At 48.7% G+C, this 15,557-nt stretch overlaps 1 protein-coding gene across 1 annotated transcript in view; it reads left to right on the top strand.

Moving 5' to 3' along the window:
• The window catches only part of LOC125457615 (uncharacterized), a 267,233-nt gene extending 262,510 nt beyond the window's left edge, over positions 1 to 4,723 (top strand). The window contains exon 6 of the mRNA XM_059645038.1: positions 4,314 to 4,723. Within this exon, the coding sequence (XP_059501021.1) occupies positions 4,314 to 4,357 (44 nt within the window). The 3' untranslated portion in view covers positions 4,358 to 4,723. The remainder of the gene's footprint in view (positions 1 to 4,313) is intronic.
• The last annotated feature ends 10,834 nt before the right edge of the window (positions 4,724 to 15,557 follow it).

Below are 15,557 nucleotides of genomic sequence, written 5' to 3'. Positions count from 1 at the left end.
GCATTGTGTGTGCGTCAGTGTGTGATTGTCTGTGTGTTGTGTCTGGGTGTGTGTGATTGTCTGTGTGTGTGATTGTGCGTTGTGTCTGTGTGTGTGTGTCTGTTGGAGAGTGTCTGTGTATTGGAGCGTGTCTGTGTGTCTGTCTGTTGGAGAGTGTCTGTGTATTGGAGCGTGTCTGTGTGTCTGTCTGTTGGAGAGTGTCTGTGTATTGGAGCGTGTCTGTGTGTCTGTCTGTTGTAGAGTGTCTGTGTATTGGAGCGTGTCTGTGTGTCCGTCTGTTGGAGAGTGTCTGTGTATTGGAGCGTGTCTGTGTGTCTGTCTGTTGGAGAGTGTCTGTCTGTTGGAGAGTGTCTGTGTGTTGGAGCGTGTCTGTGTGTCTGTCTGTTGGAGAGTGTCTGTGTGTTGGAGCGTGTCTGTGTGTCTGTCTGTTGGAGAGTGTCTGTGTATTGGAGCGTGTCTGTGTGTCTGTCTGTTGGAGCGTGTCTGTGTGTTGGAGCGTGTCTGTGTGTTGGAGCGTGTCTGTGTGTCTGTCTGTTGGAGAGTGTCTGTGTGTCGGAGCGTGTCTGTGTGTCTGTGTGTTGGAGCGTGTCTGTGTGTCTGTGTGTTGGAGCGTGTCTGTGTGTCTGTCTGTTGGAGAGTGTCTGTGTGTTGGAGCGTGTCTGTGTGTCTGTCTGTTGGAGAGTGTCTGTGTGTCGGAGCGTGTCTGTGTGTCTGTGTGTCGGAGCGTGTCTGTGTGTCTGTCTGTCGGAGCGTGTCTGTGTGTCGGAGCGTGTCTGTGTGTCTGTGTGTCGGAGCGTGTCTGTGTGTCTGTCTGTCGGAGAGTGTCTGTGTGTCGGAGCGTGTCTGAGTGTCTGTGTGTCGGAGCGTGTCTGTGTGTCTGTGTGTCGGAGCGTGTCTGTGTGTCGTGTGTCGGAGCGTGTCTGTGTGTCGGAGAGTGTCTGTGTGTCGGAGCATGTCTGAGTGTCTGTGTGTCGGAGCGTGTCTGTGTGTCGTGTGTCGGAGCGTGTCTGTGTGTCGTGTGTCGGAGCGTGTCGGAGAGTGTCGGAGCGTGTCTGCGTGTGTCGGAGAGTGTCGGAGCGTGTCTGCGCGTGTCGGCGCGTGTCGGAGAGTGTCGGAGCGTGTCTGCGCGTGTCGGAGCGTGTCTGCGCGTGTCGGAGCGTGTCTGCGCGTGTCGGAGAGTGTCGGAGCGTGTCTGCGCGTGTCGGCGCGTGTCGGAGAGTGTCGGAGCGTGTCGGAGAGTGTCGGAGCGTGTCTGCGCGTGTCGGCGCGTGTCGGAGAGTGTCGGCGCGTGTCGGAGAGTGTCGGCGCGTGTCGCAGAGTATCGGCGCGTGTCGGAGAGTGTCGGCGCGTGTCGGAGCGGGTCTGCGCGTGTCGGAGCGTGTCTGCGCGTGTCGGAGAGTGTCGGCGCGTGTCGGAGAGTGTCGGAGAGTGTCGGAGAGTGTCGGAGCGTGTCGGCGCGTGTCGGAGCGTGTCGGCGCGTGTCGGCGCGTGTCGGCGCGTGTCGGAGCGTGTCTGCGCGTGTCGGAGCGTGTCGGCGCGTGTCGGAGCGTGTCTGCGCGTGTCTGCGCGTGTCTGCGCGTGTCGGCACGTGTCGGAGAGTGTCGGAGAGTGTCGGAGAGTGTCGGAGCGTGTCGGAGAGTGTCGGAGCGTGTCTGCGCGTGTCAGAGCGTGTCTGCGCGTGTCGGCGCGTGTCGGAGAGTGTCGGCGCGTGTCGGAGAGTGTCGGCGCGTGTCGGAGAGTGTCGGCGCGTGTCGGCGCGTGTCGGAGAGTGTCGGCGCGTGTCGGAGCGTGTCGGCGCGTGTCGGCGCGTGTCGGAGCGTGTCTGCGCGTGTCGGAGCGTGTCGGCGCGTGTCGGAGCGTGTCTGCGCGTGTCGGAGCGTGTCTGCGCATGTCGGCGCATGTCGGCGCATGTCGGAGCTTGTCTGCGCGTGTCGGAGCGTGTCTGCGCGTGTCGGCGCGTGTCGGAGAGTGTCGGAGCGTGTCTGCGCGTGTCGGAGCGTGTCTGCGCGTGTCGGAGAGTGTCGGCGCATGTCGGAGAATGTCGGAGCGTGTCGGCGCGTGTCGGAGCGTGTCGGCGCGTGTCGGAGACTGTCGGCGCGTTTCGGAGCGTGTCGGCGCGTGTCGGAGCGTGTCGGCGCGTGTCAGAGCGTGTCGGCGCGAGTCGGAGAGTGTCGGCGCGTGTCGGAGAGTGTCTGCGCGTGTCGGAGCTTGTCTGCGCGTGTCGGAGCGTGTCGGCGCGTGTCGGAGAGTGTCGGCGCGTGTCGGAGAGTGTCGGCGCGTGTCGGAGCGTGTCGGCGCGTGTCGGAGCGTGTCGGCGCGTGTCGGAGCGTGTCTGCGCGTGTCGGAGAGTGTCGGCGCGTGTCGGAGCGTGTCGGCGCGTGTCGGAGCGTGTCGGCGCGTGTCGGAGCGTGTCGGCGCGTGTCGGAGACTGTCGGCGCGTTTCGGAGCGTGTCGGCGCATGTCGGAGCGTGTCGGCGCGTGTCAGAGCGTGTCGGCGCGAGTCGGAGAGTGTCGGCGCGTGTCGGAGAGTGTCTGCGCGTGTCGGAGCTTGTCTGCGCGTGTCGGAGAGTGTCGGCGCGTGTCGGAGAGTGTCGGCACGTGTCGGCGCGTGTCGGAGCGTGTCGGCACGTGTCGGCGCGTGTCGGAGAGTGTCGGCGCGTGTCGGAGCGTGTCGGCGCGTGTCGGCGCGTGTCGGAGCGTGTCGGAGCGTGTCGGCGCGTGTCGGAGAGTGTCGGAGCGTGTCGGAGCGTGTCGGAGCGTGTCGGCGCGTGTCGGCGCGTGTCGGCGCGTGTCGGAGAGTGTCGGAGCGTGTCGGCGCGTGTCGGAGCGTGTCGGCGCGTGTCGGAGCGTGTCGGCGCGTGTCGGCGCGTGTCGGAGCGTGTCGGAGCGTGTCGGAGCGTGTCGGCGCGTGTCGGAGCGTGTCGGCGCGTGTCGGAGAGTGTCGGAGCGTGTCGGCGCGTGTCGGAGCGTGTCGGCGCGTGTCGGAGCGTGTCGGCGCGTGTCGGCGCGTGTCGGAGCGTGTCGGAGCGTGTCGGAGCGTGTCGGCGCGTGTCGGAGCGTGTCGGCGCGTGCCGGAGCGTGTCGGCGCGTGTCGGCGCGTTTCGGAGCGTGTCTCCGCGTGTCGGAGCGTGTCTGCGCGTGTCGGCGCGTGTCGGAGAGTGTCGGCGCGTGTCGGAGAGTGTCGGCGCGTGTCGGAGAGTGTCGGCGCGTGTCGGAGAGTGTCGGCGCGTGTCGGAGCGTTTCGGCGCGTGTCGGAGCGTGTCGGCGCGTGTCGGAGCGTTCGGAGCGTGTCGGCGCGTGTCGGAGCGTGTCGGCGCGTGTCGGCGCGTGTCGGAGAGTGTCGGCGCGTGTCGGAGCGTGTCTGCGCGTGTCGGAGCGTGTCGGCGCGTGTCTGCGCGTGTCGGCGCGTGTCGGAGCGTGTCGGAGCGTGTCTGCGCGTGTCGGAGCGTGTCGGCGCGTGTCGGAGCGTGTCGGAGCGTGTCGGCGCGTGTCTGCGCGTGTCGGCGCGTGTCGGAGCGTGTCGGAGCGTGTCGGAGCGTGTCGGAGAGTGTCGGCGCGTGTCGGAGCGTGTCTGCACGTGTCGGCGCGTGTCGGAGAGTGTCGGAGCGTGTCGGCGCGTGTCTGCGCGTGTCGGAGCGTGTCGGCGCGTGTCGGAGCGTGTCTGCGCATGTCGGCGCGTGTCGGAGAGTGTCGGCGCGTGTCGGAGCGTGTCTGCGCGTGTCGGCGCGTGTCGGAGAGTGTCGGCGCGTGTCGGAGAGTGTCGGCGCGTGTCGGAGAGTGTCGGCGTGTGTCGGAGAGTGTCGGCGTGTTGGAGAGTGTCTGCGTGTTGGAGAGTGTCTGCGTGTTGGAGAGTGTCTGTGTGTTGGAGAGTGTCTGTGCGTTGTGTCTGTGTGTGTTGGAGAGTGTCTATGCGTTACCTCCACGTGAAGCTCATCTCCCTCCTTCCGATTGAGACCTTTCTCGTCATCCTCTCTGAGCGGATGAGCACCACTTGGTTCCCCCAGTGGGGCTGCCCAGGTTTCAGACACTGCTTGGGCTTGCAAAGTCTATATCCATCTGCTGTCTTTAAAAGATTTGTCAGGCTAATTGCCTCAATAGCAGAACAATGCTATTTCAGTTTAAATGAAATAATGTTGTAGAAATGTCAGGAATTCAGGGACTTTAGGAGCTTTAGGCTTATACAAATATATTGCAAGCTCAACATGCTCAAGTACCTGTCCAACTTGCTTTTAAAAATATTTATGAAATAATCTCCCACCAGCTGTGAGTAGCATGTTTAGATCCTGACAACAATCTGAATTTGGGTATTCCAGCAAAACTCAGCACATACTGGAAGAACATACTGGAAGCTTTTTGAGTGCGAGCAGTAGCGGAGGCAAGACGGACCCGGAAGACTGCAGCTAAGGTAAAGCAGTTTATTTTTAAAATTACTTACCGATAGCGGGCAGCGGTGTTTTTTTTCCTCCTTCAGAGAAGGAGCGGGAGCACCAGAGGAAGTGACGAGGACCAGAGGGGCAGCCGGGAAGGAAAGCAGTGAGTATAAATACTCACCCTTCGACGCCAACGGCCTTTTTGAGTGCGAGCAGTAGCGGAGGCAAGACGGACCCGGAAGACTGCAGCTAAGGTAAAGCAGTTTATTTTTAAAATTACTTACCGATAGCGGGCAGCGGTGTTTTTTTTCCTCTTTCAGAGAAGGAGCGGGAGCACCAGAGGAAGTGACGAGGACCAGAGGGGCAGCCGGGAAGGAAAGCAGTGACCATATATATCAGCAAGGCTGTGCAGGTTAGGTGGATTGGCTGTGCTAAATTGCCTGTAGTGTTCAGGGGTGTGTGGGTAATAAGGGGATGGGTCTGGGTGGGATGCTTCAAGGGGGCGTTGTGGACTTGTCGGGCCGAAGGACCTGTTTCCACACTGTAGGGAATCTAATAAAAAAAACTAATAAACACTACTGTTTTTCTTCTCATGCCATTATTGCTTAGTATTTTCAGCATTTTGAATCAAGAATTTCTTGGTCAGATATACTTCCTCCAGCTGGTGTCAAAATATGTAGGCATGCTTTTCTTCCTGTGGCTTCTATTATGCATCAACTTCTCCTGCAGAAATATGTAATGTAATATGGCAAGGCTGACATGGGTAAATCATTACCAACAAGCTGTGGGTATATGAGACTTCCAGCAGTGGTAAGTGCCTGAAGATTAAATGAAGCATATTAGAGGTGAGTCTAGACTGGTAGATTGCTTACAGAAACAGAAATAGCTGGAGAAACCCAGCAGGTCCAGTAGCATCTGTGGAGAGAATGCAGAGGCAATGTTTAGGATCTTTGTTTGTTGTTTTGGTATATGGCTTGTTGGTCAGTTAAGAGCCCAGAGAAAGAAAATAACAGTTGGACATACAAAAGAATGAGTGAAGGTCAGCCTGGGAGAATGAATTGCTGGGGACTGTTTGTAGGAACAGTCTATGAGAACAAAAGGCCTGGTGTGTCAGGGTTGGAGTAAGGACGTGATAGAAGGTGCTCAGGCCCTAAAATTATTGAACTCTATTTTGATTCCAGATGGTTGCAGAGTTTCCAAGTGGAAAATGAGGTGTTGTTAGAACATAGAACATAGAACAGTACAGCACAGAACAGGCCCTTCAGCCCACAATGTTGTGCCGACCATTGATCCTCATGTATGCACCCTCAAATTTCTGTGACCATATGCATGTCCAGCAGTCTCTTAAATGACCCCAATGACCTTGCTTCCACAACTGCTGCTGGCAACGCATTCCATGCTCTCACAACTCTCTGCGTAAAGAACCTGCCTCTGACATCCCCTCTATACTTTCCACCAACCAGCTTAAAACTATGACCCCTCGTGCTAGCCATTTCTGCCCTGGGAAATAGTCTCTGGCTATCAACTCTATCCATGCCTCTCATTATCTTGTATACCTCAATTAGGTCACCTCTCCTCCTCCTTTTCTCCAATGAAAAGAGACCGAGCTCAGTCAACCTCTCTTCATAAGATAAGCCCTCCAGTCCAGGCAGCATCCTGGTAAACCTCCTCTGAACCCTCTCCAAAGCATCCACATCTTTCCTATAATAGGGCAACCAGAACTGGACGCAGTATTCCAAGTGCGGTCTAACCAAAGTTTTATAGAGCTGCAACAAGATCTCACGACTCTTAAACTCAATCCCCCTGTTAATGAAAGCCAAAACACCATATGCTTTCTTAACAACCCTGTCCACTTGGGTGGCCATTTTAAGGGATCTATGTATCTGCACACCAAGATCCCTCTGTTCCTCCACGCTGCCAAGAATCCTATCCTTAATCCTGTACTCAGCTTTCAAATTCGACCTTCCAAAATGCATCACCTCGCATTTATCCAGGTTGAACTCCATCTGCCACCTCTCAGCCCATCTCTGCATCCTGTCAATGTCCCGCTGCAGCCTACAACAGCCCTCTACACTGTCAACGACACCTCCGACCTTTGTGTCGTCTGCAAACTTGCTGACCCATCCTTCAATTCCCTCGTCCAAGTCATTAATAAAAATTACAAACAGTAGAGGCCCAAGGACAGAGCCCTGTGGAACTCCACTCACCACTGACTTCCAGGCAGAATATTTTCCTTCTACTACCACTCGCTGTCTTCTGTTGGCCAGCCAATTCTGTATCCAAGCAGCTAAGTTCCCCTGTATCCCATTCCTCCTGACCTTCTGAATGAGCCTACCATGGGGAACCTTATCAAATGCCTTACTGAAGTCCATATACACCACATCCACAGCTCGACCCTCATCAACCTTTCTAGTCACATCCTCAAAAAACTCGATAAGGTTTGTAAGGCATGACCTACCCCTCACAAAGCCGTGTTGACTGTATTTGATCAAGCCATGCTCTTCCAGATGGTCATAAATCTTATCCCTCAGAATCCTTTCTAACACCTTGCAGACGACAGACGTGAGACTTACGGTCTATAATTGCCGGGGATTTCCCTATTTCCTTTCTTGAAGAGAGGAATTACATTTGCCTCTCTCCAGTCCTCAGGTACAACTCCAGTGGAGAGCGAGGATGCTAAGATCTTCGCAAGTGGCGAAGCAATTGCATTTCTCGCTTCCCAAAGCAGGGTTAGTATGGACTCAGTTGGCCAAATGGCCTGCTTCTACATTGTAGAGATTCTATGATATTGACATTGTAGGAGGTGCACAATGAAGATTCAACAACACCTTATGTTGATGAAGCAGAATGGAAAGTCCCTGTGAGATCACTGTGGCCAGAGTCCCTTCAGGTTATAAAATAACATTGATTTCTAACCCAATAGCAGTTAATCCTTGATTTTGTTTTCTGTAGCATTTCCTGCTTGACAGGAAGACAAACCTAAAAGTCAGCTTGATTTCAAGGGAAGGATCTTATTGAAATGGAACATTACAATTGATCTCCGCAATATTTTGAGGGAATTCTCAACTGGATTTTCTCTCCTTGTTTGGAAGTTCTGTCGTGGTAATGTTTGAGGCTTATGGCATTCAGAGTTGTAGTCCGGAACTCCAAGCCCTCATTCATGTGATGGTGTAATGGTAATGTCACTGGGCTAGTAATCCAGAACCCTAGGTTCATTTTCTGGATACATGGGTTTTAATCCCACCATAGCAAATGCTGAAATTTGAACTTAATAAGAGCCTGGAATTAAAACTAGTTAAATGTAACCAATCTGATTTTATTAATATATTTTAGAAAAGGCAATCTGCCATCCTCACTGGGTCTAACCTAGATGTGACTCCAGTTCCAAAGCAATGTGGTTGATGTTTAACTTCCCTGTGGAAATGTGATAATGGGCAACAAATGCTGGCCTAGTCATTGACACCCCACATTCCATGAACAAATATTTTAAATATTGGATGACTCTGAAAGACATCAGTCCAATTAAGCAACATTTCAACTTCTGTTACATAGGTGCTAAATGTTTAAGCTCTAAACAGTTAGTCTCTTGTTTCATTGACTATCTGTGTAACAGTGAATGAAAAAGTAACAATTGCAGTCCTCACAATGCGGTAACAGGTCATTTCTGATGCTCCCTATTGCCAGATTTTTAAAACCCAAATTCTTCATTAAAAAAAATTGAATGCATTTTAAGCAAATGATCCTGACCACAATTGGTTAAGAATAAGAAGGAAGCATATATCAGGTATATACCGCAGAGACTGAGTGAATCCCTGGAAGAGGCAGTAGAAGTATACTTAGGAATGGAATCAGGAGGCAAAAAGGGGTACATGAAATAGCTTTGGTAAATTGGGTTAAGGAGAATCTAAAGGGATTCTACAAATACATTAAGGACAAAAGGGTAAAAGGGTGCCTTAAAGATCAGCAAGGCCACCTATGTGTGGATCCACAGAAGATGGGGAGAGACTAAACAAGTGATTTGAATCAGTTTTTACTATGGAAGAGGATATGGAAGATAAATAGCGAAATAAATAGCGACATCTTGAAAAATGTCCACATTACAGAGGTGAAGGTGCTGAATGCTTTGAAGCGCAGAAAGGTGTATAAATCCTTAGGACCTGATCAAGTGTACCCAAGAACTCTGTGGAAAGCTAGGGAAGTGATTGCTGGCGCCTTGCTGAAATATTTTATCATTGATAGCCAGAGGGCAAGGTTCCGGAAAACTGGAGGTTGGCTAACGTAGTGCCACTGCTTAAGAATGGCAATAAGGGAAAGCCAGGGAACTGTAGATCAGTGAGCCTGACATCAGTGGCGGGCTGATTGTTGGTTGGGATCCTGAGGGACAGGATTTGGAAAGACACGACTGATTAGAGATAGTCAATATGGCTTTCTGCATAGGATATCGTGCCTCACTAGCTTGATTGAGTTATTTGAAGAAGTAACAGAGGATTGATGAATAAAGAGTAGTGGACACAATCTATGCAGATTTCAGTAAGGCGTTCGACAAGGTTCCTTGTCGTTGTTGATGAGGTTAGATGAAATGGAATACAAGGAGAACTAGCTATTTGGATACTGAACTGGCTTGAAGGTAAAAAGTGGAGGTTGGTAATGGAGGGTTGCTTTCAGACTGGAGGCCTGTGACCAGTGGTGTGCCACATGGGTCAGCGCTGGGTCCACAGTTTTTCATCATTTATATAAATGATTTGGATGTGAGCTTAAGAGGTATGGTTAGGAAGTTTGCAGATGACACCAAAATTAGAGGTATAGTGGATAGCGAAGAATTTTACCTCAGAGTATAAAGGGATGGGTCAATGGACCGAGAAGTGGAAAAAGAGGAGGGGGTGTAGCACTACTAATCAGAGAGGGTATCACAGCTACAGAAGCTTCCATTGTCGAGGAAGATCTGCCTACTGAGTCAGTATGGGTGGAAATTAGCAACAGCAAGGGAGCAGTCACCTCGTTAGGGGTTTACTACAGGCCCCCCAATAGCAGCAGGGAGATTGAAGAAAGCATAGGGCGGCAGATTTTGGAAAAGTGCGGACGTAGTAGGGTTGTTGTAATGGGTGACTTTAACTTTCCCAATATTGATTGGAACCTTCTTCGAGCAGAAGATTTGAATGGAGCTGTTTTTGTAAGGTGTGTTCAGGAGGATTTCCGAACTCAGTACGTTGACAGGCTGACAAGGGGAGAGGCCATTCTAGACTTGGTGCTCGGAAACGAGCCGGGGCAGGTATCAGATCTTGTGGTGGGAGAGCATTTTGGTGATAGTGACCATAACTGCCTCACATTCTACACAGCTATGGAGAGGGAGAGGATTAGGCAAAATGGGAGGATATTTAATTGGGGAAGAGGAAACTATGTTGCGATTAGACATGAGTTAGGAAGCATGGACTGGGAGCAATTGTTCCATGGTAAAGGCACTATAGACATGTGGAGACTGTTTAGGGAACAGTTGTTGCGAGTGATAAATAAATATGTCCCTCAGAGACAGGCAAGAAGGGGTAAGATAAAGGAACCTTCGATGACGAGAACGATGGAGCTTCTCGTCAAAATGAAGAAGGTAGCTTACATAAGGTGGAGGAAGCTAGGGTCAAGCTCAGCTCTAGAGGATTACAGGCAGGTGAGGAAGGAGCTCAAAAATGGTCTGAGGAGAGCCAGGAGGGGGCACGAGAAAGGCTTGGCAGAACGGATTAGGGAGAACACAAAGGCATTTTACACTTCTGTGAGGAATAAGAGAATGGTCAAAGAAAGAGTAGGGCCGATTAGGGATAGCATAGGGAACTTGTGTGTGGAGTCTGAGGAGATAGGGGAAGCCCTAAATGAGTTTTTTGCTTCTGTCTTTACGAAAGAAACAAGCTTTGTAGTGAATGAAACCTTTGAAGAGCAGGTGTGCACGCTGGAATGGAGAGAGATAGAGGAAGCTGATGTGCTGAAAATTTTGTCAAACATTAAGATTGACAAGTCGCCAGGCCCGGATCAGATTTGTCCTTGGCTGCTTTGGGAAACGTGAAATGCAATTGCTTTGCCACTTGTGAAGATCTTTGCATCCTTGCTCTCCACTGGAGTCGTACCTGAGGACTGGAGAGAGGCAAATGTAATTCCTCGCTTCAAGAAAGGAAATAGGGAAATCCCCAGCAATTACAGACCGGTAAGTCTCACGTCTGTCATCTGCAAGTTGTTAGAAAGGATTCTGAGGGATAGGATTTATGATCATCTGGAAGAGCATGGCTTGATTAAATGCAGTCAACACGGCTTTGTGAGGGGCAGGTCATGCCTCACAAACCTTATCGAGTTCTTTGAGGATGTGACTAGAAAAGTTGATGAGGGTCGAGCTGTGGATGTGGAGTATATGGACTTCAGCGAGGCATTTGATAAGGTTCCCCATGGTAGGCTCACTCAGAAGGTCAGGAGGAATGGGATACAGGGGAACTTAGCTGTCTGGACACAGAATTGGCTGGCCAACAGAAGACAGCGAGTGGTAGTAGAAGGAAAATATTCTGCCTGGAAGTCAGTGGTGAGTGGTGTTCCACAGGGCTCTGTCCTTGGGCCTCTACTGTTTGTAATTTTTATTAATGACTTGGATGAGGGGATTGAAGGATGGGTCAGCAAGTTTGCAGACGACACAAAGGTTGGAGGTGTCATTGACAGTATAGAGGGCTGTTGTAGGCTGCAGCGGGACATTGACAGGATGCAGAGATGGGCTGAGAGGTGGCAGATGGAGTTCAACCTGGATAAATGCAAGGTGATGCATTTTGGAAGGTCCAATTTGAAAGCTGAGTACAGGATTAAGGATAGGATTCTTGGCAGTGTGGAGGAACAGTGGGATCTTGGTGTGCAGATACATAGATCCCTTAAAATGGCCACCCAAGTGGACAGGGTTGTTAAGAAAGCGTATGGTGTTTTGGCTTTCATTAACAGGGGGATTGAGTTTAAGAGTCGTGAGATCTTGTTGCAGCTCTATAAAACTTTGGTTAGACTGCACTTGGAATACTGCGTCCAGTTCTGGTTGCCCTATTATAGGAAAGATGTGGATGCTTTGGAGAGGGTTCAGAGGAGGTTTACCAGGATGCTGCCTGGACTGGAGGGCTTATCTTATGAAGAGAGGTTGACTGAGCTCGGACTCTTTTCATTGGAGAAAAGGAGGAGGAGAGGGGACCCTAATTGAGGTATACAAGATAATGAGCGGCATAGATAGAGTTGATAGCCAGAGACTACTTCCCAGGGCAGCAAAGGCTAACATGAGGGTTCATAGTTTTAAGCTGGTTGGAGGAAAGTATAGAGGGGATGTCAGAGGCGGGTTCTTTACACAGAGAGTTGTGAGAGCATGGAATGCGTTGCCAGCAGCAGTTGTGGAAGCAAGGTCATTGGGGACATTTCAGAGACTGCTGGACATGCATATGGTCACAGAAATTTGAGGGTGCACACATGAGGATCAATGGTCGGCACAATATTGTGGGCTGACGGGCCTCTTCTGTGCTGTACTGTTCTATGTTCTAAAATAGAGTTAATGTTTTGAATCCGGTAACTCTTTCTCGGAACTGGGACAAAGCAAATAGAGATCCTAGAAGTGGCAGATGGGGTATAATTTAGATAAATGTAAGGTTCTGCATTTTGTCAAGGCAAAGCAGGGCAGGACTTGCGCACTTCATGGTAAGGTCCTGGCGAGTGTTACTAAACGAAGAGACCCTGGAGTGCATGTTCATAGTTAATTGAAAGTGGAGTCACAGGTAGATAGGATAATAAAGAAGGCATTTGATATGCTTGCTTTTTATTGGTCAGTATAGAAGTTGGGAGTCACGTTGCAGCTATATAGGACATTGTTTGGGCACTATGGGAATACTGTTATAGGAAGGATATTGTGAAACTTGAAAGGCTTCAGAGAAATTTACAAGTATGTTGCCAGGTTTGGAGAGTTTGAGATATAGGGAGAGGCTGAACAGACTGGGGCTATTTTCCCTGGAGCATTGGAGGCTGAGGGCTGACCATTTAGAGGCTTATAAAATCATGAGAGGCATGGATAGGGTGCATTGTTAAGGTCTTTTCCTTTGGGTGGGTGAAGCCAAAACTGGAAGGCATAGTTTTAAGGTAAGAATGGGATTTAAAAGGATAAAGAAATTCTGGAATTTGTATATTAATCGTTTCTAACTGATTAAAGATTTAACAGGCATCTTAGGTCTATTCAACACCACATCAGTTCTATGACCCTTTGATCTTTTGCTTATAAATTCTGTACCTAATAACCTCGCTCACTGACACCCGAAGAATGAGTGAGAGTCCGAAAGTTTGTCTTCAAATGAACCTGCTACGAGTATAATCTGGCGTTGTGTGATTTTTGACCTGTTGTTCATTGTGCAGTAACGTGTAATACCACTAGATGGCATTTCTCACTTTTGAGTCGTTATGGCAAGAAAAACTTGAAATTGTTCTGTCATTTTGGCATAATATTCCCCAAATCTGAAACCTTGTGTGCAATTACAATTCCAAAATATTATTATATCACACTCAGGAGTGTACAGTTTTCACAAACTGTTTGCCTTAATACAAACAAATTTGTCAAAAAATCGTTTGAAAATATTTTGGCTAATGGTAAAGCCCCATTCTGTCGTCCGTTACATCGCTACTTTTCCACGTTAGCCACACTTCCATGCCTTTTATATAACCATAATAAATGCACCAAGTGTACCTGCTGCATTTATTCATGCTCTGGGTGGTAGCTCTGCTCCCTCTTTCTTTCGGTCTTATAGAATGCCGAAGGCTCTTCATCAACGTAAACTTCAGTCTCAGCCCCGACTTTTTCTGTAATTTAGTGCCACTTTAATTCCTGTTGTCCTACTTTCAAACATGACGCATTAAGTTTTCAGGCCCAGCAGTCTGCTACTGCTGACCAGATGGGAGGAAAGGTAGACAAACCAAATTGCAGCAGTGGCATTTCCATCAACCACTACTCTTCCTGTTTCTAAAAGCTAAAGAGTCAGAGGAATCGTTAACTAGGACGTTGTCCGTCCTAAATGATCCATACTGATAGGTCCATTGTATGTTTTTTCCCAATAAGAACTGACTGTCATTGCACACTTCCCAGCATGCTGCACTGTGATGCTCACTGCTGGACATTCTAGCTTCGCACCCCAATTTCCACCTCCCTTTCTCCTTGGATACCTCCCTATTAGTTCCATGCTCACACTCTATTCTTCAGGAAAAGCAGAGCTGAAATTTGAAGAAAGAGCAGCTCAGGGCATAACTAAATACAGGCTTTGAATATCCACTTCCAGAATAAACCCTGTTCCTGTTTGTTCACTTCCATAGACAGTCCTCAAACCCCCAGGATCCTGTCCCCACCCCACGTCCCACCTTGTTGTCAGGCCTGAAATGCCAGCTTTTGGCTTTTATCTTGCGATATGACCAAGGCTTAAAAAATATTAAAGGTACCAATTTAATGAATCAGTGAAAAAGTATAGTATTGATATACAGCAAAAACCTATCAAAATAAAGATAGAGGAAAAGACAAAGTTACAGAGTGGGCAGCTTTCTTGTTATAGGAGACTGAGAGTGATTGTAGAGGGTTGTTTTTCAGACTGGAGGCCTGTGACCAGTAGTGTTCCACAGGCATCAGTACTGAATCCACTTTTGTTTGTCATTTATATATATACGACGAGTTAGAATATGGGAGGTATGATTAGTAAGTTTGCAGATGACTCTAAAATTGGTGGTATATTGGACAGTGAAGAAGGTCATCTAAGATTAATTACAAAGAGATCTTGACTATTTGGGTCAGTGGGCTGAGGATTGGCAGATGGAGTTTAGTTTGGATAAATGTGAGATATTGCATTTTGGTAATGCAAACAAGGACAGGACTTATATAATTAATGATAAGGTCATGCTGTAGAACACAGAGTCTGAGTGGTTCAGATGCATAAATGCTTTGAAGTTTGTGTCACAGGTATACAGGGTGATTGAGGAGGCATTTTGCACGTTTACCTTCATTGTTGGGATGTCGTGTTGAAGGCTGTACAGGATGTTGGCAAGGCCTATTCTGGAGTACTGTATGAAGTTCTAGTCACCCTGTCATATAAAACTGGAGAGGTTTTAGAAAAGACTTAACATAGAATATAGAACAGTACAGCACAGTACAGGCCCACAATGTTATACCAACCTATTATCCTACTCTAAGATCAAACTACCTGGATGTTGCCAAGAATGGAGGGTTTGAGCTATAAAGAAAGGCTGGAAAGGCTGGGACCTTTTTCACTGGAGCATAGGAGGTTGAGGGGTGACCTTATTGAGGTTACAAAACCATGAAGGACATAGATGGTGGAGGAGTTCAAAACTAGAGGCATATTTTTAAGGAGTGAGGAGAAAAATTTAAGAAGAATGTGAGAGACAACTGATTTGCACAGAGAGTGGTTTGTGTTTGGAATGAACTGCCAGAAAAAGTGGTGGATGCAGGTACAGTTACAACGTTTAAAAGACATTTGGATAAGGTCATGATTAGGAAAGATTTAGATGGATATGGGCCAAAGTCAGACAGATTGGAGTGATTTAGTTTGAGAATAGGGTTAGCACTGTCTGTTTGAACCAAAGAGTCTGTTTCCATGCTGTATGACTCAATGACCCTATGAAATGAACATGATGAAATAAAGCTTGTCAGAGGGAGATGGAAGGGAATACAGAGTGATCAAGAGGACAAATTAACGAAACACGTAGAGAAACAGTTACAGAGAGACTTTTTACTTCTGGCTTATGTGGTGAGTAATGCCTTGAGAAATCTGTTAATGTTAAAAAATTACTTTACAGCAACAAAGGATTTTCTTCATTTGGGTATTATTTTTTTCCAGGATGTCATTACTTTAATTTTTACCTTTATTTTTGTCCTTTGTTCATTTGATTTATATTTCAGCTGGGAGAAGCAGAGCAACTCAACAGGAAGGACAATTTTCTCTGTGATGTCTGAAAATTACTCTGAAGTGCAGTACGTTAGAAACTGTCAACCAAACTCCCAGAAGATGTGGACTAACAGCATAAAATTTCTCCTCAAATCAGCATGATTGACATTAATACAAAACAAGCACAAGGGCTGTAAAAGAGTAAAAATTCCTAGATATATAAGTGCACCGGGAGAGATGAGGAATAATTAATGGAATTAGACTGTTG

The sequence above is a fragment of the Stegostoma tigrinum genome, chromosome 1 (genome assembly GCF_030684315.1).
Source record: "Stegostoma tigrinum isolate sSteTig4 chromosome 1, sSteTig4.hap1, whole genome shotgun sequence".
In the NCBI taxonomy this organism is placed as follows: domain Eukaryota; kingdom Metazoa; phylum Chordata; class Chondrichthyes; order Orectolobiformes; family Stegostomatidae; genus Stegostoma; species Stegostoma tigrinum.
This window is presented reverse-complemented; position numbering and strand designations above follow the sequence as displayed.